At 41.1% G+C, this 18,304-nt stretch overlaps 1 protein-coding gene across 1 annotated transcript in view; it reads left to right on the top strand.

Annotated features, from left to right (window-relative positions):
* Positions 1 to 18,304, top strand: part of hsd17b4 (hydroxysteroid (17-beta) dehydrogenase 4) — a 149,906-nt gene that overhangs the window by 68,314 nt on the left and 63,288 nt on the right. Inside the window, exons 14-16 of the mRNA XM_043711513.2 lie at positions 385 to 436; positions 11,874 to 11,945; positions 12,709 to 12,812. Of these exons, the coding sequence (XP_043567448.2) occupies positions 385 to 436; positions 11,874 to 11,945; positions 12,709 to 12,812 (228 nt within the window). The remainder of the gene's footprint in view (positions 1 to 384; positions 437 to 11,873; positions 11,946 to 12,708; positions 12,813 to 18,304) is intronic.

Below are 18,304 nucleotides of genomic sequence, written 5' to 3'. Positions count from 1 at the left end.
AGTAGGTAACATGAATATGTGGAACAGATAGGGCAAAGGTGAGAGTAAATTCAAGAAAGAAGCAGCTTATTTTGTGGTAAAGGAAATCATTTTATATTTGTTAATATATTGTGTATTTTAAAACTTTTGGGACTTCTCTGGTTCTTTATATTCCTGTGTTCTTCCTATTACTTTTAAAAATGAGTTTACAGACAATTTGTAATAAAGTGTTGCTTATCCAAATTATTTTAATAAATCGCTCATATGTAAAATAAAATCTAAGTTGTATTATGTTTAGGACAATGGCAAACTTCTATTTTGCCGAAGGTGGATAAAATTGAAGATTGTGAAAATATTTCTTTCTGGCTTTACTATTATGTAATGGGCGTTTTATACATATTGCAGGTATTACATGGTGAACAATATTTGGAGATATACAAACCGGTGCCAACTTCAGGTAATCATTTTGGAAATTTCCTCCTGAATTCTAATCTAAACACTACTGTGCTTCAGTATTTATTGTTGTGATATATGTCTTCAGAACTGTTCATTTCGATATAGGATGAGAAATAGTACACTGTTTTTGATGAGACAGAGTTAAACTGTTTCCATTGGCAAAAGGTCAATAATTAGAATAAATTACAATTCTAATTAGGAAACAGTTACCAAACTACCATAAAGGTATGAGATTTTTATTTTTCATAAAGTTGGTGATGATCTTGAATGTTGAACTAGCTGTTGAGGCAAAATTAGTAACAACTTTCAAAGTGAGATTGGATATATTTGTAAATGGAAAAGTAAAGGGCGGTAGGGAAAGTACAGTGGAATGCAATGAATTAGAAAGTTCCTTGAAAGAGCTGGAATGGACATGATGGGCTGAAAGGTTTTATTTTGCTGCATAATTCTATGGAAGCATGTTTTCCTAACGCTGCCTCTGTGTCCAGTGTGAAAATCATTGGTCAGAATTTTGACAACTTACATTTGAAAGACCTTTACGAGGTCAGCTTTGCCTTGAGGGTACTATTGAAGTGAAATGTTACTGGTAAGAATTTGATTACAGCAAATGGTAGTACAGCCAGAGATTATGTTATTGAATTTACAATCTAGAAGATGTGAACTTTAAACCGTAACAAATCATGAAATGATTTAAATAAATGATTTTGTTGCCTAGAAGCAGGAAAAAATACCCATGAAAGCATCTGAATTGTTGTGAAATTCAACTGTCCTTCAGTAAAGGGCTACCACTTCTATCTGATCTAACCTAATAATGCAAACCTACAAAACAACAGTGCCAACATATGATGCTTCAGCAGAATGAAACCTCTTAAGATGTGTTCTTCACAGTAATGTTAAAAGACAAAATGTGACACCGAGTCATGTAAGGAGATATTAGGTTAGATGACCAAAGATTTGCTCAAAGAGAGGTTTTAAGAAATGTCTCAAAGGAGAAAAGCGAGACAGACACAGATGCAGGGAGGGAATTCCAAATTGTGGGTTCTAGGCAACAAAAGGTATGATAACCAATGGTGGAGTACTTATAACTGGATAAACGCAACAGACCAAAATTAGAGGAGTGCAGAGGTGCTGTGTTGGAAGCGATCTCAAAGATATAGCAACGCTATAGAGGGATTTGGAGAAGAAAATGCGAATTTTGAAGTCAAGACCAGGAGCCAATGTAGATCAGCAAACGTGGGATGATGTAGAGTAGAATTTGCTGGAATTTTGGTTTGCTTCAAATTTATGGATTATAGCTGGGACAGTCTTGGAATAGTCAAGCCCAGAGCTCATTAAGATGTGCTCGAGTGGTTCAGCAGCAGATGAGCTGAGATGAAGGTGGGAAAGGTCAAACAATGTTACTGAGGTGGAATAAGACCATTCAAGTGTGAGGGATATAAGTAGAAAATGTTTCACTTATTTTCTAGTTACAAATTAAAAGTGCACCACTGCACCTCCGGATTTGCTATCACGCCTCCCTTGTCCCCCCCCCCCGCCAACACCACCACACAAAAAAAACTTGCACTTGGTTTGTGTTGTACTTGGCTAATCTTGCTGACCAGCTGTTCTTTGGCCCTTGATGTTGCGCTGACCTGTGAAATTAATCTGATGCCCATCTAACCTACATCGTTCTATTATTATCCATATGTATGTTAAATGCCCATTTAAATGCCTTTAACGTCAGCGAGTCTACTACTGTTGCAGGCAGGCCATTGCATGTCCCTACTACTCTCTGAGTAAAGAAACTACCCCTGATATCTGTACTAAATCTAGCACCCCTCAACTTGAAGCAATGTCCCCTTGTGTTAGTCTTCACCAGCTGAGAAGGCTCTCACTGTCCACCCTAATCCTCTGATTATCTTATTCGTCTCAATTAAGTCGTTGCTCAACCTTCTTCTCTCCAACGAAAACAGCCTCAGTTCCCTCAGCCTTTCCTCATAAGACCTTCCTTCTATACCAAGCAACATCCTAGTAAATCTCCTCTGTACCCTTTCCAAAGCTTCCACATCCTTGCTATAATGTGTTAACCAGAACTGTATGCAATGCTCCACGTGCGGCCTTACCAGTGTCTAGTACAGCTGAAACGTGACCTTGTGGCTTCGAAACTCAATACCCTTACCAATAAACGGCAACACACCATATGCCTTCTTAACAACCCTTTCAACTTGGGTGGCAACTTTCAGGGATTTATGCACCTGGACACAGAGATCTCTCTGTTCATCTACACTGCCAAGAATTTTACCATTAGCCCAGTACTTTGAATTGAATTGAATTATTGTGATGTGTACTGAGGCACAGTGAAAAGCTTTGTCTTGCGATCAATGCAGGCAGATCACAGAGTTAAGTAGCATAGAAAAATAATAGGTAAACTGTGGCAAAAACAAAAGCACAGGTACAGGCAAATGTTAAGGGTTTGTAAGTCCGTTCAGTATTCTAACAATAGTAGGGTAGAAACTGTTTTGAAACTGGTGGTGCATGTGTTCAGTCTTCTATACCTTCTCCCCAGTGGTAGAGGTTGTAGAAAAACATTGCCAGGGTGGGATGAATCTTTGAGGATGCTAGCGGCCTTTCATTGACAGCAGGCCTGCTAGATGGATTCTATAGATGGGAGATTGGCCTTTGCGATTTTCCAGGCCGAGTTCACCACTTTCTGTAACCGTCTCTGATCTTGAATGGTGCAGTTGCCATACCAGGTAGTGATGCATCCAGACAGAATGCTCTCAATGATGCACCTATAAAAGGGTGCAAGGGTATTCCCCGTCATACCAAATTTTCTCAGCTCCCTGAGGAAGAGGAGATGTTGTTGGGCCTTTGTAAATAGTGCGTCCACATAAAGAGTCCAAGATAGCTTGTAATGCATTCCTATTACTTCTTCCAAAATGAACTACCTCACGCTTTTCCGCATTAAACTCCCATTTGCTACTTCTTGCCCAGCTCATGCATCTTATCTATGTCCCTCTGCAACACACAACATCCTTCGGCACTGTCCACAACTCTGCCTACCTTAGTTTCATCTGCAAATTTACTAACCCATCCTTCTACGTCCACATCCAGATCATTTATAAAAATGACAAACAGCAGTGGCCCCAACACAGATCCTTGTGGTACACCACTGGTAACTGAGCTCCAGGATGAACATTTCCCATCAATCACCACGCTTAGTCGTCTTTCAGCTAGCTAATTTCAAATCCAAATTGCTAAATCACCTTCAATCCCGAAACACTGTATTTTGTGCAATAAATGTTACTGAAGTTCAAGGTTACTTTAACATAGTAGAATTCTTTGTCTCAATGCAGTAATTTGGAAAGCTTTAGTGAAGGAAAAACTCTAATTTGTCATTTGTAACTGGCCTTTATCTTCACTCCTCCTGTTCTTCACTGTTTTGATGCCAAGAGAATGGAGGCTCCAGTGGTCTTGCAGCATTTTCTGCTTTCTATTGTATTTGTCCACCAGACAATATTGAATATTGCAGGTGCATAATTTTCCTACTTCCGTCCATTATAGGGTGCAGTTTCTGATGAGTTTATATTAGAGTCTTAGAGTCATACAGATGTACAACTCGTCCATGATGATCAGATATCCTAATTTAATGTAGTTCCATTTGCCAGCATTTGGCCCATATCCCTCTAAACCCTTCCTATTCATGTACCCATCCAGATGCCTTTTAAATGTTCTAATTGTTCCATCCTCCAGCTGCGCACCATCCTCTGCGTGAAAAAGTTGCCTCTTAGATCCCTTTTAAATCTTTCCCTCTCACCTTAAATCTATGCTGTCTAGATTTAGACTCCTTACCCTGGAAAAAAGGTCTTGGCTGTTCACTTTATTCATGACCCTTATGATTTTAGAAACCTCTAAGGTTACCCTCCGCTTCTGATGCTCCAGAGAAAATTGCTCCAGCCTATTCAGCCTCTCCCAAAAACTCAAATCCTCCAATCCTGGCAACATCCTTGCAAATAATTTCTGAACCCTGTCAAGTTTCACAACATTTTCCTTATTCAGAGCCAAAATGGGTGGCGTTGGGAAAGCACAGCAGGTCAAGCAGCATCTGAGGAGCAGGAAAATCAGTATATTGGGCATAAACCCTTTCTGGTGAAGAGTTTATGCCCGAAACTTCAACTCTCCTCTTCTGATGCTGCCTGACCAGCTGTGCTTTTGAAGCACCACTCTTTTTGACTCTGATCACCAGCATCTGCAATCCTCATCCAACATCCTTCTTATAGCAGGAAGATCAGAATTGCATGCAGTAGTCCAAAGTGGCCTAAACAATGTTGTGTACAGCCCCAACATGACCTCCTAACTCTGATACTCATTGCACTGACCAATAAAGGCAAGGTTGCCAAGTGCCTTCTCCACTACCTTGTCTACCTGCAACTCCACCTTTAAGGAACTATGAACCTGCATTCCAAGGTCTGTCAGTTCATTGTAACACTCCTGAGGGCCTTACCATTAAGTATATAAGCCCTGCCTTGATTTGCCCTACCAAAATCTAGCACTTCCCTTTTAGCTGGATTATAATCCATCTGGCACTCTAAGCAAAGTACACCCATATGACTTGAGACATCCCAAAGAACTTTAAAACTGATTTAAAAAAAACTTCTGAGGTTCAGTCAGCATTGCAGTATTGGAAATGTGGCACCTGTTGTGTACACACGCAGTAAAGTGAGAAATATGTGTTTTAGAGATATTGAATGAGGAATATTCAAATAATGGCAGTGATTTTCTCATCTACCTTTTAACGTCTCATCTGAAGGATACCAAGGACAATGCAGAACTTTCTCAATATTGTCATGTCAGGTTGTGTTTCATGTTCAAATCTTGAAAATGGGGCTCAAATCCACAACCGTCTCACTCTGAGAATGTGACTACTGAACCATGGCTGACTCTGCCACTTATCACTAATAACTATGTTCATTTGTAATTTGATGAGTTGTGAATATACATTCATTAATTCATTATTCTTAACACAAACATTACAAATTGATAAATAAAAATCTGAATTCCTCAAACATCTGTGTTCTCATTTGATTGGTGGGAAGCTTAAGAAAAATAATTAATGATTCCCATTGAGTGCTGTAAACACATAGAAATATGTTGAGCTCACAATGTGACGGGAATGATGCGTCCAGTTACAAGTTAAAGTTGGACTGATTGGTAGATAAAATGATGTATAAAAGATTCATGCTAACACCTTTGCAAGCTCAACCCTTGTGGTATGTTTGTATTGTTTATTTGTATACATGAACGCACAAAGTAGGAGCAGAAATTGACCATTTGGCCCTTTTGAGCTGATCATCCAACTCACTTTCTCTTCATTTTTTTTACCCTTATGGTTTGAACAAACTATACCTCACTTGTTGAAAGCATTCAGTGTTATCATCTCAACTGCTTCCTATAGCAGAAAATTTCACAGACTCACCACTGTCTAGGTGAAGAAATTTCTCCTGGTCTCAATCACCAGTGGTCTCCCCATTAACCTTAAATTGTGACTTCTGGTTCTGGACTCTCTCAGTCCTGTTAAAAGTTTAGAGGTGCGTTTAAGATTTCCCCCGCTCAATTCTTCTGTACTCCCCTGAATATAGTCCAAACCAATCTCTACATATGTCAGTCCTGTCATCCCAGGAATTAATCTGGTAAATCTTGGCTTCATTCCCTCCTTAGCCAGAACATCCTTCCTCAGATGAGGAATCCAAAACTGCACACAATTGTTCAGAAGTGTTCTAGGCAAAGTCCTGTACTCAAATCCTGTCATTATGAAGGACAGCATACCGTTTGCATGCTTCAGTTCCTGCTGCACTTGCATACTTACTTTCAGCAACTGATGGATAAGCACCGTTCCCCTTTCCAATCTACCAACATTCAGATAATCCGCCTTCTGCTTTGCAATCAAAGTGGATAGCCTCACATTTATCCATGGTTTACTATGTCTTCCATGTATTTTCCCATTCACTCAACTTGTTGAAATCACACTGAAACATCTCTGTATCCACCTGACAGTTCACCCTCCCACCCACTTTGTGTTTCTTCACACTTTGGAAATATATTTATTTCTCTGATCTAAATAATTAATATGTACTGTGAATAAATGGAGTTCTAGCAATGATCACTGCCATACCTTGCTAGTAACTGCTTGCCAATCTGCCAACTAGTTCCCAATCCATGTCAGTACATTATCCCATTAGCATTAATTTTAAATGCTAATCTCTTGTGTGGGACATTATTAAGTGCCTTCTGAAAGTCAAGAAAATCCTATCTACTGGCTCTCCCTAATCAACTCTACTAGTTACAACCTCTCAGTATTCCAGTACATTTTGTCAAGCATAAATTATGTAAGTCCATGCTGTCTCTGTCCACTCCTGTCACTGTTCTCCAAATACTCTGCTATTAGAGTCATTAAGATGTACAGCACGGAAACAGATCCTTTGGTCCAACATGTCCATGCCGACCAAATATCCCAACCCAATCTGGTCCCACCTGCCAGCACCTGGCCCATATCCCTCCAAACCCTTCCTATTCATATACCCATCCAAATGCCTCTTAAATGTTGCAATTGTACTACCCTCCACCACTTCCTCTGTCAGCTCATTCCATACATGTACCACCCTCTGCATGAAAATGTTGTCCCTTAGATCTCTTCCATATCTTTCCCCTCTCACCCTAAACCCATGCCCTCTAGTTCTGGACTCCCCCACCCCGGGGAAAACACTTTGTTTATTTATCCTATCCATGCCCGTCAAGGTTTTATAAACCTCTATAAGGACTCCCCCACCCCTCAGCCTCCGACACTCCAGAGAAAACAGCTCTAGCCTATTCAATCTCTCCCTGTAGCTCAAATCTTCCAACCCTGGCAACATCCTTGCAAAATCTTTTCTGAGCCCTTTCAAGTTTCACAACATTTTTCCGATAGGAAGGAGACCAGAATTGTGCGCAATATTCCAACAGTGGCCTAACCAATGTCCTGTACAGCCGCAACATGACCTCCCAACTCCTGTACTCAGTACTCTGACCAATAAAGGAAAGCATACCAAACGCCACCTTCACTATCCTATCTACCTGCGACTCCACTTTCAAGGAGCTATGAACCTGCACTCCAAGGTCTATTAAATCTTACTTAGTGCACTCCAGCAATTTCCCCTATTACTGATGTCAGATTAGCCAGTGTCGAATTCACAGTTTTCTCAGTACCCCCTCCTTTTAAATAGTGGGGTTACATTAGCTACCCACCAATCCCCAAGAGGTAGAGTCAATAAACTTGTGAAGGATGATTACCAATGCATCCAGAATATCTACAGCCACTTTCTTCAGCACTGTGGGGGGTTAGATTAACAGCCTTTAGTCCAATGAATTTCCCCATTTGCCCTCCCACCATTTTTGGATGTTATTTGTGTCCTCCTTTGTGAAGCTAAAACCCAACTATGTATTTGATTGCCATCTTTTTGTCGTCCATTATAATTTCTCCTGTTTCTGACTGGTTTCTACTTGTGTCTTTCTGAATATTTCTCTCCATGTATTTATAAAAGGTTTTGCAATCAGTTTGCATACTCTCTGCAAGCTTACACTTGTATATTGTTTTCCCTCTCAGTCAATCCTTTTGTCCTACTTTGTTGAAATCTAAACTGCTCCAAATCCTCAGGTCTGCTGATATTTCGGCAAATTTGTATGCCCTTTCCTTGGACCTAACACTGTCCCTAATTTCCCTTGTTAGCTATGATTGGCCACCTTTCCTGTTTATTTTTGTGCCACATAGGAATAAAAATTGTTGCAGTTCCTCCATGCACTGTTTAAATATTTCACATTGCTTTTCCACTGTCAATTTTCTGTTGTGAAGTTGGCTAAAGTAATTGTAAACTGGGTGACAGGAAGTTAGAAGTTGGTCTGTGTAAAATTGTAAGTTGGGTAAGCAATCATCTATCTCAATCATCTATATGTTAGAGAAAGCATCATCTTAAAAAAAGGTATCAACAATGGAAAAACATGTTCCTGACAGAACAGAAGGATCGGAGAAAGTGTTCTTGACAGAAGACTCAACGGAGGAGGCACAGAACATTCTGGAAGACATAACATGGCTGTAATTTTGAGAAACTGAATTCTACTTTTTTTGTTGTATGAATGGGATATCTGTGTACCATTAGAATCTTGCCTTAATTGGGAATAATTTGTGGTTAAAAGTGTTTGTACACTTTGTTAAAAGCTTAGCTAATTTGGCTAGGGATGCGGCTAGATCAGGTACAACTCTTCGGTAATGTGGCCAAAATGGTGTCAAGGCCAATATCTTTACGATATTGAGTGCTTTCATCATTGTTCTGTTGCTGATGATGGATCATAATGTCTAAAGGATGCTCAGTTTTGATTGGCTAGGTCTGTTTTGATAGTGACACACAACATGATGGAAGGTTTGTGAAGACTGGACTTTGTCTCTTATATACAATGATCACTCCTACCAATACTGATGTGAACAGATGCAGGTGTTATAGGTAGATACCCTATTCTAGCAGCTGTGTCGTTTAGGTTTGGAGCAGCTCAGCTGTAGTCCTAGCGAGACGCTCCTGATGTTGGATGTTGAAGTCCGTCAGTCACAGTACATTCTGTGCCATTGCCACACTGTCTTCTTCTGAGGAGTATTAATTCATCAACCTCAGAGTTTGTTTGTGGTAATCAGCTGGAGATTTTCATGCCACGTTTGACATGATGTCACGAGACTTCATGAGATTTGGCATGGATGTTGAGGACACCAAGGATGACAACCTCTGCTATGTATGACCAGTGTTTCTGCTGTTGAGCCAACACTTCTGGGACGGGATGATCTCCAGGAAGGTGATTATTGTGTCAAGAACATATTCATGGAATCATACCTTACAGACAATGTCAGACCTGACTGTCAAAGCTCTCACAAAGATCTTTGGAGCACTTTCAGGAAGGAAGGACTGTTTGTGCTGCTTTCATTTTTAATGTCAGGTTGTCCATTTGGCTTCAAGAAAGCCTTTGAAAAGGTGCCACACAGGAGGCTACTGAGTAAGGTAAGGATCCATGGTATCAGAGGCAAGGTTCTAGCGTGGGTAGAAGCTTGGCTGTCTAGCAGAAAGCAGAGAGTGGGATAAAAAGGTCCTCCTCAGGATGGCGGTCGATGACAAGTTGTGTTCTGCAAAGCGCAGTGTTGGGACCATAACTTTTCACTTTATACATTAACGATCTAGATGAAGGAACTGAGGACATTCTGGCTAGGTTTGCAGATGATACAAAGATAGGTAAAGGGACAGATAACATTGAGGAGGTGGGGAGACTGCAGAAGGATTTAGACAGGTTAGGAAAGTGGGCAAAGAAGTGGCAGATGGAGTACAACTTGGAAAAATATGAGGTCATTTACTTTGGTAGGAAGGATAGAGGCATGGACTACTTTCTAAATGGGGAGAAAATTCAGAAGTCTGAAGTACAAAGAGACTTGGGAGTTCTAGTCCAGAATTCTCTCAAGGTAAACTTTTAGGTTGAGTCAGTATTTAAGAAAGCAAATGCAATGATGGCACTTATTTTGAGAGGACTTGAATATAAAAGCAGGGATGTACTTCTAAGGCTCTATAAGGCTCTGATCAGACCACAGTTGTGGTATTGTGCGCAGGTTTGGGCACGTATCTCAGGAAAGATGTACTGGTCCCAGAACCATATATTGTGAATAGCTAGGGTTCTAGCACTGATCCTTGTGGCACCCCACGAGTTAGTGCCTGCCAATTTGAAATGAACCCATTAATTCCTACTCTTAGTTTTCTCTCTGCCAACTCAGTTTCCTATCCATCTCAATGCACTTCACTCAATCCCATGTGCTTTGATCTTGTACAATAATCTCTGATGTGGGACTTTGTCAAATGCTTTTTGAAAGTCTAAATATACCACATCGGCTGTCACCCCCGGTCTACCCTACTTGTTACATTTTCGTAGAATTCCAACAGAATTGTCAATAATGCGTGCCCGAGCAATCTAAGTTGTGGATGTTGCTTTATGTCAAATTGTTTCACTTGCTGGTAATTAAAACAAACAGGAATCATGTAATATTGCATGGTTTAATTTAGATAACAGGAACTTGTCAGTCTTAGCATCGAAACTTAATTATGTTCGTGTCTGTTAAATATCGGTTACAGTATTTGCATTTCAACATTAGTAATTTCAGAAATTAACTTCATTGATCTGATGTAAGGTACAGTAAGCCTCTTTTCCAAAAAAAACAGGAGATTAGTTGGGAGAAACAAAGATTATATAAGATAGCAGGAGGCCATTTGGCTCTTTGAGCCTGCTCTGCTATTCATACGATCATGGCCAATCCTTCAACTCCCCGTAACCTTTGATCCCATTCTTCACAAGTGCTATATCTAGCCACCTCTTAAATACATTCAATGTTATGGCATCAACTACTTTCTGTGGTAATGAATTTCACAGGCTCACCACTCTTTGAGTGAATAAATGTCTCCTTATCTCCATCTTAAATGGTTCACTCCGAATCCTCAGACTGTAAGTTCTGATACACCCAATATTGGGAACATCCTCCCTGCATCTGCCCAATTTAGTCCTGTTAGAATTTTATAAGTCTCTATGAGATCCTTCCTCATTCATCTGAACTCTGATTAAGTTAGAATTGTTTGTCCTAGAATTTCCTATCCATTTCAATACACTTGCCCCAATCCCATGCGCTTTAATCTTGTACAGTAATCTCTTATGTGGGACTTTGTCAAATGCTTTCTGAATGACTAAATATACCACATCGGCTGTCACCCCCTGGTCTACCCTACTTGTTACATTTTCATAGAATTCCAACAGATTTATCAAGCATGATTTCTCCTTCATCAATCCATGCTGACTCTGATCCAGCCACTGCTTTCTAAATACTATGCAATAAAGTCCTTGATAATGGATTCACAAATTTTTCTCACTACCGATGTTCGGCTTACTGGTCTATAATTCCCTGCTTTCTCTCTACCTCCTTTTTTGAATATTGGAGTGACATTAGCTACCCTCCAATCTGCAGAGACTGTACCAGAGTCTATAGAATCCTGGAAGCTGACCACCAATTAATCCACTATTTCTGGAGCCACTTCCTTAAGTACTCTGGGATGTAGATTAACAGGCTTGGGAATTTATTTGCTTTCAATCCCTTTAATTTTCCAGCACTATTTCTGCACTAATATTGATCATGTTCAGTTATTTCTTCTCACTAAATCCTGCATTCTCCAAAATTTCTGATGTCTGATTTATGTCCTTTTTTGTGAAGACAGAACCAAAGTATGTATTAAATTGCTCAGCCATTTCTTTGACCCCTATTATACATTCCACCATTTGTCTTCACCAATCTCTTTCTCTTTACGTACCTACAGAAACTCTTGGATCATTTGAGTAATCATGTTTTCAATGTTTGTTAGGGACACTGAAGTCTGAGGGTATTGTTGCTGATATTCTTGACAAAGGATCAGGTGCTGTTATACTACTTGATGGTAAGTTTGGACATCAACTATATCACTTTAGCGAGTTTTTGATGGCTATCCACTTGGGACGGTCTTGTACTCCCGCGCCAGCTTTGTTATATTTTTCATTTTCTTTATGTTTGTCTGTTATTGTTTTATTGAATCTCAGCAAAACAAATTTTACTGTATTGAATGGCTCAATTTTTAAAAGTTGACAACTTGCTTACTTTAAGTCATTTGAAGTGTTATCTGTTTGTGGCAAGGACAGCATTAAATGAACTTGGTAATGCCGTTAAATGCTTCCTGTTTGAATGCATGATACATTTGCATGGAAAAGATACATGTAAGATACATGATCAGTCCTGCAACTTGAAAGCAGAATGAAAATTATAGCGAGAGGCTGAGGATTTTTAGTTTCATGCACTTGAGATTTGAAGACAAATTTGGTGAATTAATGAGTGTTGAAGAGTATCCAACTACAGAGGAACCTCCATTATCTGGCATTTCATTATCTGAATATCGGATTATCCGGCAAGATCGCAAGGTCCTGATGCTTGGCTAAACTATGTTATCTGGCATTCGATTATCTGGAATTCGATTAACCGAATGAAATAGTCCTCGCCCATGTCCTTCGGATAATTGAGATTCCTCTGTAATTGGCTCTGTTTTGTGAATGCGTGTGTTATGCAGATATCGATTACACTCTTTTTTAAAATACTCAACTTTAATCTACAGTTAACTATATCTACACTAAATATATCTGTAACTAACTATAGGTCTACTTTTCTTTCAGTTAATACATACAATGGGAAAGACTTGGTCTGTTATAATCAGTTCTCTATATTTGTTGTGGGAGCTGGAGGCTTTGGTGGTAAAAGGACATCTGATAAAGTTAAGGTAAATGTGTGCATGCATGTGTTAAACAAATTTTACATTATTGGTATCAAGTTCAGTTTAGATTATTCAAATCACTATGTATAGGCATGTTTGCAGGACACAATTATTTTCCCTTTGGAAGGTGAGGATATTATTAAATTCAAAACTTACCATTCTATCAACACAGAATATTTATGTACAATTACTTCAAAGGTTATGAAACTGACAATAGTCATTAAACTGCAATCTGTCACATTTTACTATTTGAGTTACTGGTAATATGTGATGCAGAGGAACCTTGATTATCCGAATACCAATTATCCGAAAATTGGATTATCTGAAGGAGATCGCGAGATCCCGATAGAAATATAACATCAAAGATGTGTTTCCAACAGTGATCGCGTCTTTTGTTTACAGTGATTAAACAGGCAACGTCTCCAAATGACTGACCTCCCGCCCTCCCCCTCTCCCCACACTTTCCCTGGAGTTCTACACAGGCATGTACCCTAAACCGCCCTTCCCTAGCTAATCTCTCCAACATTGTCCTGTACAGGGCAAACGTGGAACCTGTCAAAAAGTTGCAGTAATAAGTTGTGTGTGGCTGTGTGCGCGTACTATTTAGAGACTTACCCCATAAAGGCAGCTGCAGCAGCAGTCTTGTTGTTGGTGTACAGTCCGGCGGGCGGGCAGGGGGCAGTTTTGGATGGGGTTAGGGGGCAGGGGCAGGCGGGGGACGGGGTTTGGGGGCAGGGGCAGGCAGGGGCTGGTGTTGAACGGCAGTGGGCCTGTTGGACGGGGCAGGGTTGGATAGAGTTCTGGAGGTGGTATTGGGGGTTGGGTCTCGCACAGAGTGGTGCTGCCTTACCTCTTGAACGAGGAGCAGACTTTAAAAACTCCGAGCCCCAGAGGAAAGGCATTTAACCGATTAACCGAATAATCGATTATCTGAACAAAATAGTGCCCACCCATCACGTTCGGATAATCAAGGTTCCCCTGTATTGAGGTTTAATCTACACTGATAGATATGTGAAAAATGTTAAAGCATTTTTCTTCCTTTTGAAGTTTGCTAGTTTAATCTTTGTCTGATTTTCTGTGATTTAATTTTATCCTGCACACTTATGGTGTAATGTCAAACTTTGCAAGTTGAGCCCTGTTCACCACCATGCCTCCCGATCTTCCACTGTTAGACTGCTTGTCCCAATGCTGGTCCTGGACGAGCCCAATTTCCCACAATTAAATGTAATACGAAGTTCAAAGCTATTGTTTTCGGTGACCTCCACAAGTTGTGATCTCGGGTCACCAATTTTGGCTTGTCTTAGGCTAAAACAGTATCATCCTTTATGTCCCCATATCATGTTTCTGACCCCACATCCTGTTGAGATATCTCCTCTTTGCTGGATCTGCTGGAAAACATATCTGCTTTTGTTATTCCCAGACATGACTATTCAAGTGTTCTGATGCATTGTCGTGCTTCATGTTACACTCTTCAAAAACCTATTGTCGAAATCACTCTCGTATCTATACCAACGTGCACCTAGTATGGAATCTTATGCCTTCGTCTGCAGTGAATTGTGATGGAAAAGGCATTTCATCAGATGGGAGGTGGAAGTGGGAGTCCCACCACCTTCCTGCTCAATCTGACTTAAGTCTTTGTAGAAAGCCTGGGGACGGCTCCCTCAAATGCCAACTGAGCCCGCCAGTGCTGAAATGGACACAGCAATGGATGTGGGACCTGCTATGCAGCATGCAGAATAGGCCAGCCTAAAAATAGTCTTTCTCCAACTGTACCCTCTTCTGCACCTTCCACCTTGTTTTACCACTGAACCATGACTTTATTGTCTAGACTCCACACTTCAGAAATCCATTCCTGAAACTTTCAACCTTCTGCTCCTCTTTTAAAATGTTCATAAAATCATCCACTTTGAGTGAACTTTTGGTTTCCTTCTAGAACATAGAATATTACAGTGGAATAAAGGCCCCTCAGCCCTCGATGTTGCTCTGACCTGTGGAACCAATCTGCAGCCTATCTATCCTACACTTTTCCATTTTCATCCCTGTGTTTATCCAAAGACCATTTAAATGCCTTTAAAGTTGGCAAGTCTACTACTGTTGCAGGCAGGGCGTTCCACACCCCTACTACTCTGAGTAATGAAATTACCTCTGACATCTGTCCCATATCTATCACCCCTCAATTTAAAGCTATGTCACCTCTTGCTAGCCTTCGCCATCCGAGGAAAAAGGCTCTCACTGTCCACTCTGTCTAACCCTCTGATTATCTTATATGTCGCAATTAAGTCACTTCTCAACCTCTAACGGAAACAGCCTCTAGTCCCTCAGCCTTTCCTCACAAGACCTCCCCTCCAAACCAGGCAACACCTGAGTAAATCTCCTCTGCACCCTTTCCAAAGCTTCCAAATCCTTCCTATAATGCGGTGATCAGAACTATATGCAATGCTCCAAGTGCGGCTGCACCAGAGTTTTGTACAGCTGCAGCATGGCTCCTCAACTCATTCCCTCTACCAATAAAAGCTAATACACTATATGCCTTTTTAACAACCCTATCAACTTGGGTGGCAACTTTCAATGATCTACGTACATGGACACAGAGATCTCTCTGCTCATTTATACTACTAAGAATCTTATCATTAGGCCAGTACTCTTTATTCCTGTTGCTCCTTCCAAAGTGAATCATTTCACCTTTCTGCATTAAACTCCATTTGCCACCTCTTAGCCCAGCTCTGCAGCTTAACCCTCTGTAAGCTGCAGCATCCTTCGGCACTATCCACAACTCCACCAATCTCTCTCATCCGCAAATTTATTAACCCATCCTTCTGTGTCCTCATCTAAGCCATTTATATAAATGACAAACAACAGATCCTTGCGGTGCACCACTAGTAACTGAACTCCAGGATTAACATTTCCCATCAACCACCACCCCATGTCTTCTTTCACCAATCTAATTTCTGATCCAAACCACTAAATCACCCTCAATCCCATGCCTCTGTATTTTGTTCAATAGCCTCCCGTGGGGTACCTTATCAAACGTCTTACTGAAATCCATACATACCACATCAACTGCTTTATCCTTATCCACTTGTTTGGTCACCATCTTGAAGAACTCAATAAGGTTTGTGAGGCGCGACCTACCCTTCACAAAACCGTGTTGACAATCCCAAATCAACTTATTCCTCTTGATGATTATAAATCCTATCTCTTATAACCTTGTCCAACACATTACCCACAATCAAAGTAAGGCTCGCAGGTCTATAATTACTAGGGTTGTCTGTACTCCCTTAATTCAACAAGGGGACAACATTTGCTATCCTACAGTCTTCTGGCACTATTCCTGTAGACAATGATGACTTAAAGATCAAAGGTAAAGGCTCTGCAATCTCCTCCCTGGCCTTCCCAGAGAATCCTAGGATAAATCCCATCTGGCCCAGGGGACCTATCTATTTTCACACTTTACAGCATTGCTAACACCTCTTCCTTGTGAATCTCAATCCTGTCTAGTCTAGTAGCCTGTATCTCAGTATTCTCCTCAACAACATTTTCTTTTTCCAGTGTGAATACTGAGGAAAAATATCCATTTAACACTTCCCATCTCCTCTGACTCCACGCTCAACTTCCCACTGCTATCCTTGATTGGTGCTAATCTTTCTGTAGTCATTCTTTTATTCCTGATAAAGCTATAGAAAGCTTTAGGGTTTTCCTTGATCCTATCTGCCAGTGACTTCTCATGTCCCCTCCTAGCTCTTCTTAACTCTGTCTTTAGGTCTTTCCTGGCTAACCTGTAACTCTCAAGTGCCCTGACTGAGCCTTCACGTCTCATCCTAACATAAGCCGCCACCTTCCTCTTGACAAAAGATTCAACTTCTTTACTAAACTACGACTCCCTTGCTCAACCACTTCCTCCCTGCCTGAAAGGTACATACTGATGAAGTATACGCAGTAGATGTTCCTTCAATAAGCTTTACAATTGTGCCCATTCCCTGCAGTTTCCCCCTCCATTCTATGCATCCTGAATCTTGCCTAATCGCATCGTAATTACCTTTCCCCCAGCAATAACTCTTGCCCTGCAGTATATACCTATCCCTTTCCATCGCTGAAGTAAACATAACTGAATTGTGGTCACTAACAGCAAAGTACTCACCTACCTCCAAATCTAACACCTGGCTGGGTTCATTACCCAATACCAAATCCAGTGTGGCCTCGCCCCTTGCTGGCTTGTCTACATACTGTGTCAGGAAACTATCTTGCACACATTGGACAAAAACTGACCCATCTAAAGTACTCGAACTATACTATTCCCAGTCAATATTTGGAAAGTTATAGTCCCCCATTGTAACTATCCTGTTACTCTCGCTCCTATCGAGAACCATCTTTGCCATCATTTCCTCTACATCTTTGGAGGTATTTGGAGGCCTACAGGATGACTTCTCCTTTCCTGTTTCTAATCTCAGTACATGTGTTCTCAAACGTCCTTTCTGCCACCGTAATACTGTTCTTGACTAACAACGCCACACCTCCATCTCTCTTACCATCTTCTCTGTTCTTACTGAAACATCTAAACCCTGGAACCTGCAACAACCATTCCTGTCCCTGCTCTGTCCATGTTTCTGAAATGACCATAACATTGAAGTCCTAGGTGCCAACCAATGCTGCAAGTTCACCCATCTTATTCTGGATTCTCCTGATGTTGAAGTAGACACACTTCAAACCATCTTCCTGCTTGCCGGTAAACACTTGCAACCTTGACTCCTCATTTCTGACACAATTTAGGTACCCATCTCCCTGCTGAATTGGTTTAAACCCTCCCGAAGAGATTAGTAAATCCCTCTCCCCTGGATATCGGTACCCCTATGGTTCAGGTGTAGGCCATCCTGTTTGTTGAGGTCCCACTTACCCCAAAATGAGTCCCAATTATCCAGGTATTCGAAACCCTCCATCCTGCACCAATCCTGTAGCACCTGTTCAATTCTTCTCGCTCCCTATTCCTCGCCTCGCTGGCATGTGTTCTAACACTAAGCTTCCACCCTCGCTCCCTGAATTTCTGCCTTAAATCCCCATCCCTTTTCCTACCTATGTCACTGGTGCTTATGTGGACCACGACTTGATGCTGCTGCCCTCCCCTTCATGGATCCTGAAAACACAATCTGAGACATCACGAACCCTGTACCTGGGAGGCAACACACCAACCATGAGTCTCTATCATTTCCACAGAACCTCTTAACTGTCTCCCTAACTATGGAGTCCCGAATGACTAATACTGTGCTCGTCTCCTCCCATCCCTTCTGAGCAACAGGGACAGACTCTGTGCCAGAGACCTCTACCCCATGGCTTACCCCGGGTAAGTCATTCCCCCAACAGTATTTAAAATGGTATACTTGTTATAGAGGGGAATGGCCACAGGGGGTTCCTGCGCTGCCTGCCGGTTTCCTTTGTCCCCTGGCTGTAACCCAGCTGCCTTTCTCGTGCACTGAGGTGTGACTACCTCCCTGTAACTCTTCTCA

The sequence above is a fragment of the Chiloscyllium plagiosum genome, unplaced genomic scaffold (assembly GCF_037043375.1).
Source record: "Chiloscyllium plagiosum isolate Xiang-an unplaced genomic scaffold, Cpla_swu_hap1 HiC_scaffold_2, whole genome shotgun sequence".
Taxonomy (NCBI): Eukaryota; Metazoa; Chordata; class Chondrichthyes; order Orectolobiformes; family Hemiscylliidae; genus Chiloscyllium; species Chiloscyllium plagiosum.
Note: the sequence above shows the minus strand (reverse complement) of the source record. Positions and strands in the feature narration are given on the sequence as shown.